At 35.5% G+C, this 16,246-nt stretch overlaps 1 protein-coding gene across 1 annotated transcript in view; it reads right to left on the bottom strand.

The window, feature by feature from the left end:
- Positions 1-16,246, bottom strand: part of SMYD3 (SET and MYND domain containing 3) — a 548,999-nt gene that overhangs the window by 414,278 nt on the left and 118,475 nt on the right. The window contains exons 3-5 of the mRNA XM_033099342.1: positions 14,390-14,497; positions 12,741-12,798; positions 10,114-10,250 (exon numbers count right to left, since the gene is read on the bottom strand). Coding sequence (XP_032955233.1) covers positions 10,114-10,250; positions 12,741-12,798; positions 14,390-14,497 — 303 coding nt within the window. The remainder of the gene's footprint in view (positions 1-10,113; positions 10,251-12,740; positions 12,799-14,389; positions 14,498-16,246) is intronic.

The raw sequence follows: 16,246 nt of genomic DNA, 5'->3' as shown, positions 1-16,246 counted from the left end.
ATGGAAGTGGATAGTTTCTGTGATCTTTTCAGCCCAAAAATTGTATGGTTCTTCAATGCATAAGGAAGGAATTGGACAACAGGACTCCTCACAAAGTTTACAATCTAAGTGGGCGCATAGGAAATGAAGACATAACTACCATGTTTCCCCGAAAATAAGACCTACACCAAAAATAAGCCCCAATTAAAATCATCAGCCAGACGGACACATTTAGTACATTATGACGATATTCCAGAAGATGACATGACTGTATTTGAATAAATTGTAGATTGTTGTACATGACAAAATAAGACATCCCCTGAAAATATGCCCAAATGCATCTTTTGGAGCAAAAATCAATATAAGACCCCGTCTTGTTTTCAGGGAAATATGGTATAAGACCCGGTATTATTTTCAGGGAAACACAGTAATAAAAACAGAGAATGTTCACAATTGCCAAATGATTGGCATGAAAAATACCAGTCACTACTGATTTTACAACAGGGAAAGATCAATCCTCGTTAGGAGGATTTCACCAAAGATTTATGCTAAAACTTTAAGAATAAGCAGGACGTGGATAGACAGGATGGGGGAGAATATACTACAGACTTCCATGATGTACAGTGAACACCACAAACTCAAAGTACACTTTACATATCATCTAGCCCTACCTCACACTCATGGAGCTAACTCCTCCTGGCATGGGATTCTAATTCTGAATGAAACTCTCGCAGGAACAGGTAGCTCCAAACTGTTCCAGGGCAGCCTAATCCATCATTGAAACACTGTAATGATAAAGTTCTTCCAAATACTGAGCCATAATCAATTTGCCTAATATGACAAAGCTTTCTGTCCTTCCTTCATCACGCTTTATAAATGAACAATTATCAGAATATGCCTTTTAAAACCTGTAACACTGAGTACTGAAAATTGAAAAATGAAAATTGACCCTTGCTGACAGTAGTGAGACTATTTTCTCTCTTGATCAGGACACTTTTTTATCTGGCCTAGGGAAGCCATCTTCAAACTCACCTGCTTACCTTTATATTATACCAAGTCACCCTATTTTCCACATCAAGTAGCAATGTTCAATTTCTACCATCAAAAATATCACTGTTTCTGCCTGCTACAAAATTTAACAGAGCAGATCACAATTTTTTAGTACTATTAATATTATACCCCTCAAATACTTTTTTCTCTCATGAGAGGTTCTTTTCATTCATAATAGAAATAGTCAAACTACAATATAAAGTTTGAGGGCAATATCCATAATCTAAGAAAAAGATTTGAAGAATCAAACAAAAACTTTCTGAACCTGAGTTATATAGTCAAAATAATTCTACTAAAACATTTTATCTTTACATTTTATTTCATGGCAAAATAAAAATAAATAACATCTGTAGTTAAAACAAAACCAAAAAACTAAGAATGAGAATTTCTGTAAGCCATTAATAAAGTACACATTTTCTTCCATTTAACTATTTTATTTCTTCCTAAGCCTTAATGAAATACTATAACATATGTCTTCTACTATATTACTGAATAAAAACATTTTTTATAGTTATTGAATTAAATTTTCTTGGGGGAAAAAAGAATACTCAAAAAACAATTACTGTACCCATAGTGTGCTTACAAATGTGCTTGGCAAAGTAAAACTGTAGAACTAATGGTTAGAAGATAACAGATAAATATTTCCTATCCTTTTTTTTAATTAGAGAATTTTCTGCTACCATATTCTATTTCCTACCGAGCATAAGAAAGCTTCTGGCTTACGGCCTATCGACCACCTGTTTTTGCCTGCAAGCTAAGAATGTCCTCTTACATTTTTAAACAGGGAAAAATGAAAGGAAGAATATTTAAGGATTAGTGAAAATTATATGAACATCAATGTTCAGTGTCCATAAACACAGTTTTATTGGAACACAGCCATCCCGGCTCACTTATATATTCTCCATGGAAGCTTTCGGCTACAATGGCAGAATTAAGGAGATGGCACACACAGTCTGACTTGCTCTCTCACTGTGCACTACAAATCACCATGATGCAGTAATAATTCACTTTTGCCTCTTGACTCCCAAAGCCTAAAATATTGACTATGCGGGCTTTTACAGAAAAGGTTGGCTGAACTCTGGAATGATGAATGGAATGATTCATCGCTTCCTAAGAATTTAGGATAATGGCAGCGCCTGTGAGTCTATCAACCAACTTACTGAAGTTCTTGAATTTTACCGTGATAAAGATTTCTTTTTATTTACGGTAATGTATAGTTACAGTAATGTATTGATTTTTAAATGTATTTAACAAAGCATACTCCATAAAACTGAAAAGAGAGAGTTTTCATTCATTCTTTCATGCAGGTAACAATTAAACACCTACTGCGTACCGTGAAGATTGCTTGGGATTCAAAATAAATAAAATGTAATTCCTGACTCTAAGAAAGCCACAGTCTAGTACGGAGAACCAGTACTCTAGTAGGTAAGGGTTTTTGTCACTAAAGGGGAGGCCAAAGCAATGAAAGGAATCTCTACCATTTCACAATGACATACTGTTATTTTAAAACTATCACCTCTATCTGAATTAAAGACAAGTTATACACTCAAATAGATAAGGCAACAAGGCTTGGCCAAACTATGATGTTTATCCATCAATAGTTTTAATCAAAGCATTAGCCTTATGTAAGTGATTAACCTTGACCAACACAGGTATAAATAAAAATGCTGATGAAGAATTTACTAATTATCCTTCTCTACTTCAGAAGTTAGCTGGCATCTGGTCTTTAACTACGATGAACATATACTACACCCCAACATAGGTTATTTACACACAAATGAAGAGAAATACTAACTGAATGACTAAAAATGAAGAACATGATAAATAAATATCATCATTAAAAACACATGACTTGTTTTGTTTAGAAAGCCCAAGTGCCCTACAAATGTCACTTTACTTAGAAGAGTATCTGTGAGAATAATTGTCTCTTGAATCTACTCGGAGATTCAATCTATTGTAATAAAGAAAAAACATAAATCATAAACGCATCAGCATTTCATAATTAGAATGCCAGGGTCTGCGTGCAGTTAGTTAAGCATCTTTGCTATTTGCCTGTTTTACTAACACCAGATCCCAATAACTAAGTCTTCCAGCAGCTACTCTGAGCAGACAAGAGAAATGCTCATCTAGCAAGGACCTCAAAATATATAGCTATATGCACCCCGGTGATGGGAGGTTAGCAATCCTGGTGTGTCCGCTCGCTTTTAGCTCTAAATATTTAATGGCATATTTTTCCTTAATGGAACCCAGGCACATCTGATCAGTTGCTGGGATCATTTAGTAATGCAGAGAAAGTCATCATACTGCCATTTCACATCAAATTTGTAATTAGATAATTCATCATTTTATTAATTCAAAAGATTGCTTCCTTTACTACTTTATAGCATGCTACGGTGCTGAAACCCAACTGAGCTGATCAACAAAAAGAGCTCTAAAATTCGGTCCTATATGAACTTCAAAACCCCAAGTGGCAAAGACACATACAACCCTGACCTTTCGAAACAATGGAGGTAATATCCTTCCTGCAAATTAGCCTACCAGTAACACTGAAGTAATAAAGCACCAGCATATGCAGAAAGAGAGGGCCAACAGAACTGCAAATTTACAATTAAAAACTGAATATAGCATGAACAACTTAGTTCTTGCTTTTTACTGAGGTATGCCATTCTTCAGCAAATAAAAAGGACAAAAAACAATTATTTAGTAATTTTTTTCTCCATGCTGATTTATACACTCAACTAAAATTATGAGGTTATGGCCGAATATGAAACAGATTATTTGTTAACACTCTAAGTCTAATGGCATATACCAGCCAAATGCAAGTATGTAATCTTGAATATACTATCATTATTGTTTTTATTTGTCTTATTGCTAACATATCTCAATCAAAACTATTAAAGTACTATTTCTTTTCATATTATGAATTAGGAAGAGTCTTAACACATTCTCTGTTGTTTTTCTAATAAAAAATGAATTCTTCAATAAAAAAGAATTTACTAAGAATGAAACTGAATGTAAAATTGATTATAGTTCAAAAAAAATGCCTTCAAAAATCCTCACGTTCAAATCTATAGAATCATAGTGTATACTGCAAAACCAGCTGCCACTAATAGCATTAAAAATTAGAGTCTGGAAAGGCAAGTTCTGGAGGTCACACATGTGCCCTAAAGAATAAAAATGACATGCTACCAGAAGAGTTATTATTTTGTTTGAAAGGAAAAGGGAGGGAACATCTCAAACAGATGTGGAATTTCTAATCAAAAAATTCTGTAGCAGCTGTACAATTTTATGAAGTTAAAAAATACTTTGCAGAGCTCTGGAAACACGAACAGTAACATATGTTTTGTGGTCAGCAAGGTCACTTTTTCTTGCTGCTTCCAATTTACTGTCTGTTTTTTGAAACATTTTATGCAACTACTCCATTTTTTACTTCATTGTTCTAATCAGTCCAGTCTACCAAAGGCATAAACGGAAGATATAAGTTCAGGAAAAAAAAGAATATATTTTTTCTAGAACCTTCTATAATAATCTCTTCAAAATCGATTGTGTGCATAGAAAATAAGCTCAAAACCATGTCTATGGACATTAAGTTTAGAGTATTAATAACCATTACCAATAATTATCAGTGTATGTTTGGAGGAATGGATTAGAGAAATACTATACATTCCATCCCATTTCAGTGAATTATAACAATTGAAGAACTCTTATAATTTCATCCTTTCAAGATGCATCCTTTCAAGATGCATTTCAGTCATCACAGGAAGCTTACCTTTACATTTCCTACGTGATATACCAAGGAAGTATTCAAATCATGCAGTTCTTATGAATACAGGAAATAGTATCTTATTTCTGTCCACAATCATTATTGGCTGAAATCAAGTCACTTAAGTTATGAGTTGAAACCAAATCAGTTACTAGGGGAAAGGTACTATTTCCTATTTGCAAAATTTCTTCTCAACATGACAGATAATTCTCAGCATCTCAAGAGACACCAGCACAGGGCACCACTGAGAGCAAGCATGGGAGACTCTGATTTACAATCAGTGGTCGACTGCACTTTTGGCTACATGACAGCACAAGGTGACATCAAACACTGAAGCCTTATATTCGGATAGGAATAAAGCTGGGAGGTGAGGCCAGCAGTGATAGAAACAATATGTGTCAGACCCTCTAAGTACTTTAGAGGTAATCCTCACGTTTATCTGCAAAGTTAATAATATTATTATTATTCCTATTCCTCCAGATGAGGAAATTGAGGTTGAGAGAACTTCATTGACTTGTCTGAGAAAGTCATTTAACCATCATACTACCGTGTTTCCCCGAAAATAAGCCTAGCTGGACAATCTGCCCTAATGCGTCTTTTGGAGCAAAATTAATATAAGATCTGATCTTATTTTACTATAAGACCGGGTCTTTATAACATAATATAATTAATATAATATAATATAATAATATAATACCAGGTCTTATATTAAATTTTGATACAAAAGACTCATTAGAGCTGATTGTCCAGCTAGGTCTTATTTTCAGGGAAACGGGGTATTTAAATATAGTGCCCCATTTAAATTTTTCCCAATTGTAATTTTCTCAGCTTTTAAAACTTATTATTTTTCATATATACACCTTCTATATGTGTAGTAAGTGTTTAGAAACCAATCAAACTACTGCAGTTGACATGACAAGATAAATCCATTTCAAAACCTATCTGGAAATTTTGTTTGACGATAGAAGTAGAAGGAAAAAAGTGGAGGATGGGAAGGAGAAGGGGATTGTAGGAGATGGAGACATATCTCTTCTCTAAACAATCTGACAAAGAGCCAGCAGAGATGAATTTGGCCTCTGTTTTTCATGAACATATAAATAATTGCATGTCTCCTGTGTTCTCACTAATACACCCAATGCACCGCCCGCCCTTTGGCCACCTTCACTGCTGTCAGTGGCAGCCATCATTTTCCTCATAACTCATACTTTTATTTCCATACAGCCACATACTTCCAAGCAACACACTACAATCTAAGTGTTACAACACCAAACAAACTGCTATGCAAATACACCTTCAAGCAAATCCCTCCAACCTCTCCGTCCAACCACATCATGACTCGGCAGCCCTCCTCTATAGAAAACTGGGAGGTGCTATTACCCTCAAATTTTCTATGACCCAAATGCACAACAAACATTTTAAACATCAAGCTTTTATTCAAACTCGTATCGTAATCACTAAATGTAACTAAGATAATGTAGTCCACAGGTAAAAGCTACCTTTTCACACCTTCAGAGGAGGTCAATACATTTTCCTCAGCTCAGGGGGTTAGAGGTGTCAGCACCCCTGATTCCCCAGCCACAGGTCTAGACCACTGTCTATAACTTTGCCTCAGCGCCATTCTCTCTTCTTAAAAAGCACGACATTCATTTCTGCTTCCTATGTGAAGTCTCCTTCGATACCCTCCTCTAGAAAAAATGTCTCTTTCTCATATCTCATGCTACTTAATTTTACAGCCAGGCAACAAATTCATAAGTGGATAGGATATATTTATACAGCAAACTCCTACAATCTAATCCCCAATTGCCAATAGCTATTCGTGTGGGAGTGGGGGGAGAAGGAAGACTTATACCGATGATAAGGAAGTGGGGGGGAAAGAGGAACACTTGGAAACATGACCCCAAAACATGACTACACACTAACGTCTTTGGAGGAATGGGAGAAAAGTTTTCCAAGTAAAACCAAGTCTTAAGCTGCAGAAGCATGGTTGGTGCTGAAGACCTACTTCAACAGGAGATACACACTGTTTTTCAATAGAAAATCCCAGAGTGTTCAAAATATAAACTGCCATTTTTGAGGAATTAACCATCGCCTTCTATTGAAAAACAAGAAGCCATCGGCCCAGCAGGGAATGAAATATGCTCTCAGGATTAAGAACCTTCTCATGTTCCACTGACCCCTTTCCTTTCCAGGCAGGTGCAAGTTTGATAAATACACGAATATCCTCAAGTAAGAACTTTTGACTCACTGAGGTTTTCTCCTTTGGCAGATAATTTTCAGATTTAGAATAAGCCACATATTTCTATAACACTATATCATGAGTGCTTTGCACACAGTAAGCCTGAAAAAAAAAATAGGTCTGCTTAATTCAAAAAGGGAATTCAGTAACAAACACCTCTCAGACGGCCAAAAGAGACACTTGATAGTAAAAGACTAATTGTAAGGAAGATTTTGAAATCCAAATAAAGAATATCTGTGTGAAATCTAAGTATTAAAAATAGCAGATATAAAACAAGTTTGAAAATCACTGAAACCAGGTGATGGTGACATGATGGTTCATTATACTAGTCTCTCTATTTCTGTGTATGTTTGAAAAGTCCATAATCAAAAAATCAAAAAAAATTAAGATATAAGTAAATTTACTAAAGCTCTTAGAATTCCTTATGCCTTAAACGACAATGAGATAAGCTAAACCACAAGCTTAGCATGTCGAACACCTGCACAGAACCTGAATGAATATAACTGAGTAGGACCACAATCAAAACATAAAACAGGATTTTCTTTATCGAGACCAGGTAAAGCCAACCTTCTTCAAACCATAAATTCAAAAGTTAGTTCATTAGGTTGAGAAAGGCAGGTCAGCATGGAACTCCTCCTGACAATTTGTACTTAAAAAAGGTAGGCCGTCCACTCTTCGATGCCCACTTCTCCTCTCTGATTAATCAATCCTATGCCAGGAAGACGGGGAGAGAGAAGGGAACCATTTTCTGCCCAGTGTTCTCCACCCAGTTCCAGTGGTCATGATCTGCATCATCACACACCTGCGATGTTATGAGTTCAGTGACTCTTCCCTGAGGTTTGCAGGACATCAATTAGCTTAATTTAAGACTATTCTATTCTAAAAGAAAGAAAAAGAGGAGGGAAGGAGGGAGGAAAAAAGAGAAAAAAGAAAGAGAAAGAGGAGAAGGAGGAAGAGGAGGGGGTAGGGGCAAGAAGGAGGAGAAGGAAGTGAGTGATCTCTTTTAAAGACAAATTTATAAGCAGAAAAGTAACTACAATTTACATAAGAGCTTAACGAAATGTTTACAAGGAAGTACAGGAGCCATAGGTTAATGTTGCTTTCCTCTGATGATTAACCTATACTTTAAGGCAGAAATCACAAACATGAGTCTAATACCCCCAAACATCCCAAAGATGTGTATGTTCTCCTTTTGCAGCAATAACAAATACAAGTATGTGTGGAGAAGGATAGCATATTACTAAAAATGTGTCTACTTAATCATACTGAGGAATGTTCCCCCTACACAACATGGAGAGAATTTCAGGGTAAGATACATGAAAGTCAAATTATTAAAAAGAAACGAGAAATAAGAGAGTAATTCACATTTGACACTGAGCAATAGAAAGCATTTTTAAATATTTTTCATGAATACGAATAACAGCAGTAATTAGCACTTGAAAATTTTCCAACAATACAAACAGCTATCACAGAAGAGCCACAGACTTAACACTACGAATGAAATTACAGTTATCATACAGTATATTTTTAACTTTCCGTAGGTGTTACTTTGTACAGTATTTAACATCAAAAGAGTCTGTGTACACTGTACACATGGTACCACTACAGGTTATAATTTCCAGAAGAATATGAAATAAACATGAGAAATTTCTCAGATGCATTATAAGTAACGATTATATTTTAAAGTCAGTTTTAAACTGTACTCAAATCAGAATTTAATGCTAAGATGATATTATCAGAAAATCATAAAAACATACCTTACAGAATAAAAATATATTTGGAAAAAAACAAAAATAAATTTCCAGCAACCACACAAATCACACTGTAATTCTTAGAAAATAGGTAGATTACAAAACATACCTTAAAAATATTCCTGGGATAGATACGTCATTAAATGTGCACTTACAAATTCTAACATAAGGGGCAAAATCAACCTCAAATGTACAATTTTCCTTCTTATTAAAATGTGATCGATATTTAAATCCAAACACACAATCCGTAAGAAAGCAAGGACAGCAAACAGCAAACAGTAGTCATGCGGGCATATCAGAGCCCTTGTCCCTATCCCAGGGACATCAATCAATTAGTGCATTCTTTCTCCCTGATCCCCAAAAAACCCTCAGAATCATTTCCAAAATGAGCACTTCCAGTAATCACTATCAAGAGACCACAAATCAAATATTAAAGTAAACCTATGTTCCACCCCTAATCTAGGATTTCAGTGACCTGGCACATTTACACAGATTTTTAGGTAGTTATTTTTAAATCAGAAATGGTTACATTTTCATATTATTTAGAATTCACTTAATCAAGAAATGCATTCCAGTAAATTTTTCACTTCAAAAAGACAGGCTCTATGGTGGAAACACCACCACAAAACTAAATGAATCAAAGGCAAATTTAACTCCATTAGTAAGAAATAATGGAATGTGCTTTTTTTTCTTTGCAGAAAATAAAACATACTCTTTCTGAGTATGCTTTAAGAACTGACAATGAATATACTTGGTCCATTAATAAGAATACTGCTATTGCAAATGGTAGTATTTCATCTATTCTTATGGCTGAGTAAGACTGCCATTTGCGACAATATGGATGGATCTTGAGAATATCGTGCTAAGTGAAATAAGTTAGACGGAAAAAGTCGGGAACCATATGATTTCTCTCATATATGGGATATAAAATTGAAAGTAACAAATGAACAGGACAAACAAATACTCATAGACAGACAACAGTTACCAGAGGGAAAGGGTGGGGGGTGGGGATTAAAAAGGGTAAAGGAGGTCAAATATATGGAGATGGAAGGAGATTTGACTTTGGGTAGTGAACACGTAATGCAATATACAGAAGATATATTATAGAATTGTACACTTGAAAACTATGTAATTGTATTAACCAATGTCACCCCAATGAATACTGATAAAACAGAAAAAGTAAAACCTTTTCCAGTATGAGCAATATATTCTCTCATTCTCATTAAGGCAGAGGAATGACAGAAGACATGAAGCGTCCTGGATTTTCATGGATTGACAACAAAATAAAAGGATTGATTTACGGCATTAGTAAAGATACCAAACTTAACACTTACTTTTGCAAAGGCTTCAAAAATGTCAAAGGAAGGTGGCAGCTGAGAAGCATCCTGTATTTCTTCTCTCATGAAATGTTGAAATGTCATTGCCAGTTGCCTGAGGCCCTCTTTCTTATCTTCAGTCAGCTTGTTAATATCTTTTTTAAAGAGAAAATAAATAGCACAATCACACAGTGAATTTTTAATGGATAATTTTCAGGTGTTCAATGATAGGTGTTAAACTAGATATTTCCTGCCCTGGATTTCATTCTGACAGAGAGTAAATACATACCTTTTTATTTTTTGACAGCTACAAAGCATACGTACATTATCAATTAAATTCTGCAAAAGTTTATCTACAATGTAAGATCAAACACCTGCCAACAAAATACACATACAGATGAAAAAACATTAAAAATAAAATCAGTAAAGACATGTGTTACCAGACATTCTACATCATCCTGTACACATGTTCAAACCATAATAAATGCTTATTATTATTAAATCAACGAATTTAAGCAGACTTTTTCATGAAACAATTTACAATCAGGTCATGATTAACTGATAAACAGAATCATCTCAAAAGCAAAAAAAAAAAAAAAAGTGGTAACTAAAAAGCTTTGCTAACATTCAAATGGGTGAAATTTGTCATTTAGAAAGTACATCAGGGATAAAACATGGATCAACCAAAGAAATCTCAACTTCAAGTTGTTTCCTGGTTGAATAAACAAGCTATGGTGCTGCTTCAACCCAAACAAAAGGAGAAAAGTTCCAAAGACAGTATCACCTTCTGAAAAACTCAGTTTAAAATGTTCACCATAAAGGGGTGTTAAAGCTAAGAGTACACAATTCAATTAATAACGTTTGCGAGCACTTAAGGCAGAGTGTATGACAGACACCACTGCTGAGCAGGGCTAACAGTAATAGTGACTCTCACTGCAAGAGATGCTAATTACTGAGCAGGAATAGAACAAGAAAACATAATTAGTTCTCTATTAAATCTTGAAATAATACCTCAAGTTGAACTACAGCATAACTCTGTTGCTCAGGTCATGTCTACACATTTTCTTTAAATTACTTGTTCAACAGAACAATTAACCCAATGATTTCGTTTTTGTCTGTTTGTTTTTTAAACTGTAGTACAATACACATAACACAAAATTTACCGTCTTAACCATTTTTAATTGTACAGTTCAGTGGTATTAAATACACTCACACTGTTGTGCAACCATCACCATCATCCATCTCCACAGCTCTTTTCATCTTGTAGAACTGAAACTGTATGCCCATTAAACAATAACTTCCCATTCATGCCTCACCCAACCACCATTTTCCTTTCTGTCTCTACACTTTTCAACACTCTAGGTACCTCATATAAGTGGAATTATACGGTATTTGTCTTTGTGACTGGCTTATTTCACTTGGCATAATGGCCTCAAGGTTCATCCATGTTGTAGCATATGTCAGAATTTCCTTCCATTTTAAAGCTGAATAATATTCCAGTGTGTGTATATATACATATATATGTATGTGTGTGTGTACATGTATATGTATATGTACATATATACACACCACATTTTGCTTATCCATTCGTCCATGGATGAACTCTTGGGTTGCTTCCATGTTTTAGCTATTGTAAGTAATACTGCTATGAATATGGATGAATAAATATCTCTTTAAGATCCTGCTTTCAATTCTTTTGAGTATGTAACCAGAATCCAGGGTCACATCACAAATCTATTTTTAATATTTTGAGGCAGCCCCATACTATTTTCCATAGCAGCCGCCCCATTTTACATTCCCACCAACAGTGCACAAGGGTTCCAATTTCTCCACATCCCCACCAACACCTGGTGTGTTTTGGTTTTTTCTGATGGTTGCCCTCCTAATGGGTGTGAGGTGGTATCTCACTGTAGCTGCAATTTGCATTTCTCTAATGACTGGTGACTCTTAAATAATAACTTACCAATGGCACTCAGGAGTCCACAACCAGAAACCCTGCACTAGATCTTCTTCTTCGTCTCCATCCAGAAATATTAAACTGTGTAGCAAATTTACTCTGAGCTCTGGCTACTTTGGTGCAGAAGTCATTCATGCCTCAGTGAAGAGGATCGCAGCCAAATGCAAGGAAAATAAACCCTTCATTGACTTGACACTCAGATTGGAAAGCCCTTCATGATTCCCAAGTAGTTTGGCCACTGCCATGGTGGTTCAGGAGAAGAACAATGCTCTCTGCTGTCCTCTCGAGAGCCTAAGTCATCGGTACCTTTTACTTTCCTGACCATCCTAAGGACCCGTGAACCCAAATGTTCCCTGGAACACGCCCACCACTCCTATTCATATCAGTGTTTCCTGACGTCAAAAAGAAACCAAGAGTGGGAAGAAGAGAATGAGGGAGGGAGAAACAAAAGAAAAATTATTTTGTCAACTGGACTAAGGGTTACCTGGCTGCCTAACCTGGCACTTCACAAATTCCTGTATGGCCAGAGCTATCCTAGAATAAATTAAATAAGTAATGTTACATTTCCTCATATAACAGAGAGAACAAAAAAAACAAAACAACAAAGTTAAAAAATGAAGCCATTCACCAGCTCAGCATGTAAATAACAGGAATTTATTTTTGTAGATGCTGATAGGCAATCACTTACTTGACTCCAGATCATAAAATGAGTAAAGTTTCTCCGATTCAGAGGGGGTTTCTTCCATCTATGAAGGAAAGGGGGAAAAACACCAAAAACAAGTTCAAGCGCTCCAATATATAAATGAATGTGGTTGAGTATCTTTAGATATTTACATGAAAGTCTTTATTACAAAGGCAATTTTCTATACAGTATATTCCTTCTCTTCATCACTTTCTTAGACTTGTGTTGTTCAATCAATAACAATGTTAAAATAAAAGTTGTGACTTAACCACCCATTTAATATCCAAATGCAAATCTCTTTTACAAGTTTTTATACGTTTATTTTTTTCCCCCAGCTCTAACCACACACTTGTAATATTGTAAGGATTTTAGTACTAATTATCATTAAAAAAGCAAAGATGGATGAATAAAAATAATAGTTTATTACAAACTGTACAACCTTAGGTAAGTTACTTGACACTGAGCTAAGAGGAATCAATTTCCTGATTCGAAATAGGAGTAATATTAGCATCTGATTCACTGGGTGTTGTGGGGACGAAATTAGTTAGATCACGTAAAGCAATTACCACTGGGCCTGGAAATAGTAAGTGTTCAATATAACATAACTACTGCTAGAATTGCTTTCTATTAGATTTTGATTCGGTAGATCAGGGGTGGAGACTGAGACCTGGTGCCATGGGTGATTCTGCTCTAACAGTGGTTCTCTGTCTTTTCAATATTAAGAAAGTACAAAGAAAGTTCAGACTCACATATAATAGTGATTATACTTTGAATATCCACTGATTACAGAAATGCATAATGACAAAGTTGCTCTGAATTTATTAATGCTTTGAAATGAATGTGTACTTTTTAGTTCAACACAACGCACACATTTGAAAACAGTGTACCTTGTTGTATATTCAGTCCAAAGACAATACCCATTTGGTATTCCAAATCCATTGTTTAAAATTTAGATGGAATTAAAATATAGCAATGTATTAGTTTTAGATGTTTTACATTCTTAAATGTAAAAGTATGGATAAAATTTTATAGCCAAAAAAGTCAATAAACGACGGGATAGAACACAGCTGGACCCTGCAATAATTTGAGAGATATGCAGGCTAAATAAAGCCTGACACAAAAGACTCTGGAAGGTGTCACCAGAGGGGAGTTTCATAGAATCTATAGCTGTTTTGGCAGGGTAAGAAAAAGAACTGGAGAAATAATTTCACCGAATCGTGGCTGTAAATAAATTTTAAAAAAAGATAAGCACTCTTCAATATAAGATTAATAATCATCTAATTAAAATCTCACTTGGAGAAGCAACCAAAAAAAGGATATACTTGCCCTGTGCATTCGTTCACAGTAGAAAAGTAATAAAGGTAAGGTATCAACATCACTAACATCTCATGCCCCAAACACAGGACCTTATGTCTCTATTCCCAGGAAGTCACATACAGGGCCTTCAAAAAGGGGCCACCTGCTTCGTCGCTGCCTGTGACGCCATGATTAGCAGGAAAATGGCACGTTTTTGTCTTAAGATACTCCCTGGAATATTCCACCTTCTGCCTTAACGCGAATTTAATTTCAACCTTAAAGAAGAATACTACATGCAACAAAAGCAAGTGCTTTTGTTAAATTAAAACCCAAGCATATGTCACGAGTTTTATACTCACAAGTTTGACAACAACTCTGCCAAGAAGTCGGACAGAATCCGGAGGATATCTGGGTTTGCAGCTTTTCAGGCATTTGCATTCCCGCTTGTGGTCCGGCCAACCTTTTTTCTGTGAAGACAAGAGTGGGCAGGGCATGCAAGACAAAAAAACTTTAACTTTCATTTACACTGGCTGTGAATGTTGAGAGCTATCAACACTAACTTAATTCAACAGCCGAAATATAACTGAAAACCAGAAAACGAAAGCAATATTCTAATACCATTAAAGATCCAGGATTCAGGCTTTGCCAAGGATGCAATTACCAGGTGTGGACATTAAGAGCTTCGCTTCACCTCAGTCCTTTAATTTGCCCCCTAGTTATTAGCTGGTGGGTGGAGTCCACAGAAAGAATCATGATGCTTATGTAATATCTTGTAAGATAGTCTTTTAGCTGATTAAATAGGATTCAATAATAGACAATGATTTTGAATATCAAAAAGAAAATATACTCCAAATTAGAAAATAAAACACATGGTTTAGGAAAATGAAAACAAGGCAGGTAGACTCCTTGAACGTCTCTGCTGCTGTAGTGAACACAGAAATATCAGAAGAGCTAACATAACAAAATATATAAATTGTTTTCTTTTTGAAGATAACACAGAAAGGGTTAATGAGCTAAAAGGACCAAATATCCAGTTTGCCCAGGACTGTCTTATTATTTATATTGTCCTGGCCTAATTACCAATAGTGCTCCTTTCCATTCAGAAAGTGTAGTTTGGATGATAAAATGAATGGTCACTTAACCCACGATCCCAGCCATGTGCGGGTGTGGCTGAAGAGACCAGTGAGCCAGTCACCAATTTTACAACACGAGGGATGAGACGACTAAAGGGAAAGACATTCTCTCCCTGAGTATTGGGTCAGAAACACTATGGCTCCCTTCATATGGGATTACATCTATATAAAGATAAAACCCAGAGTATCTAATATTTAGCCCTGGTGAGTGGGAGACCACTAGAGCAAATGTCTAATATGTTCTAGTCCAACTGAGAGGTGGAAGTTGCACCACTTCTTATTCCAGAAATTGTAAATCTGCTCTCCACCTTCTGGGCCTATAGGAAGAACTTTGTCGTGGAAAAATACAAACATGCAGCACAAACAAAAATTTCAAAAGAGCTACAGCGACTTTTGAAACCATGACTGAAGATTTAAGTTCAAGCCAGCATTTTGTTCAGAAAGACTTGCCTGTATGGAGCTGTTGGGAGAAGGTGTGGTTCATTTGCTGATAATTTCTAATAACCCAAATCCTGGAGACATTGTTTACAAGGGGTAACAACATCACTTCTTTTGTCAACTCTACTCACGGTTACCACACTTCATAACTTCCTATCCACTATGGCGATGTTCTTAATATGATGTTTGCAATTGTTTTTGTTTTTTAGTACTTCTACTTCACTCATTTCTAAACAAGCCTGAGCTGCTTCAAAATCAAAGTGTGCATGAAATAAGGTTGTAAGATTAGAAACATGACAAAATGCTAAAATTACGAAAAACAAAGTCCTCTAGCATTTACTTAACATGCTATTCTACAGTGTGTCAGATGGACTAAGCAATTTAAAAAGGATATTTCATTTGATTTTCATAATAATCCAAAAGGTAGACATTGTCCTTAAAGATTAAGAAAGTAAGGTTCAAGAGCTGAGATCTAACTACTAAGCTACATAAATATAAAAGGGAGAGTGAAAATATTTAGTATGCTAAATATGAGAGCTAAATAATTACTGTGTTCTGCGCAACATTTATTTGAGTTGCCTTACAGGCAAGGAAAAAAAAAAGGCATAATGGCTTATATAATTCTCATCTGACAGAAAAGAAAAA

This window comes from Rhinolophus ferrumequinum, chromosome 27 (genome assembly GCF_004115265.2).
Source record: "Rhinolophus ferrumequinum isolate MPI-CBG mRhiFer1 chromosome 27, mRhiFer1_v1.p, whole genome shotgun sequence".
Taxonomy (NCBI): domain Eukaryota; kingdom Metazoa; phylum Chordata; class Mammalia; order Chiroptera; family Rhinolophidae; genus Rhinolophus; species Rhinolophus ferrumequinum.
This window is presented reverse-complemented; position numbering and strand designations above follow the sequence as displayed.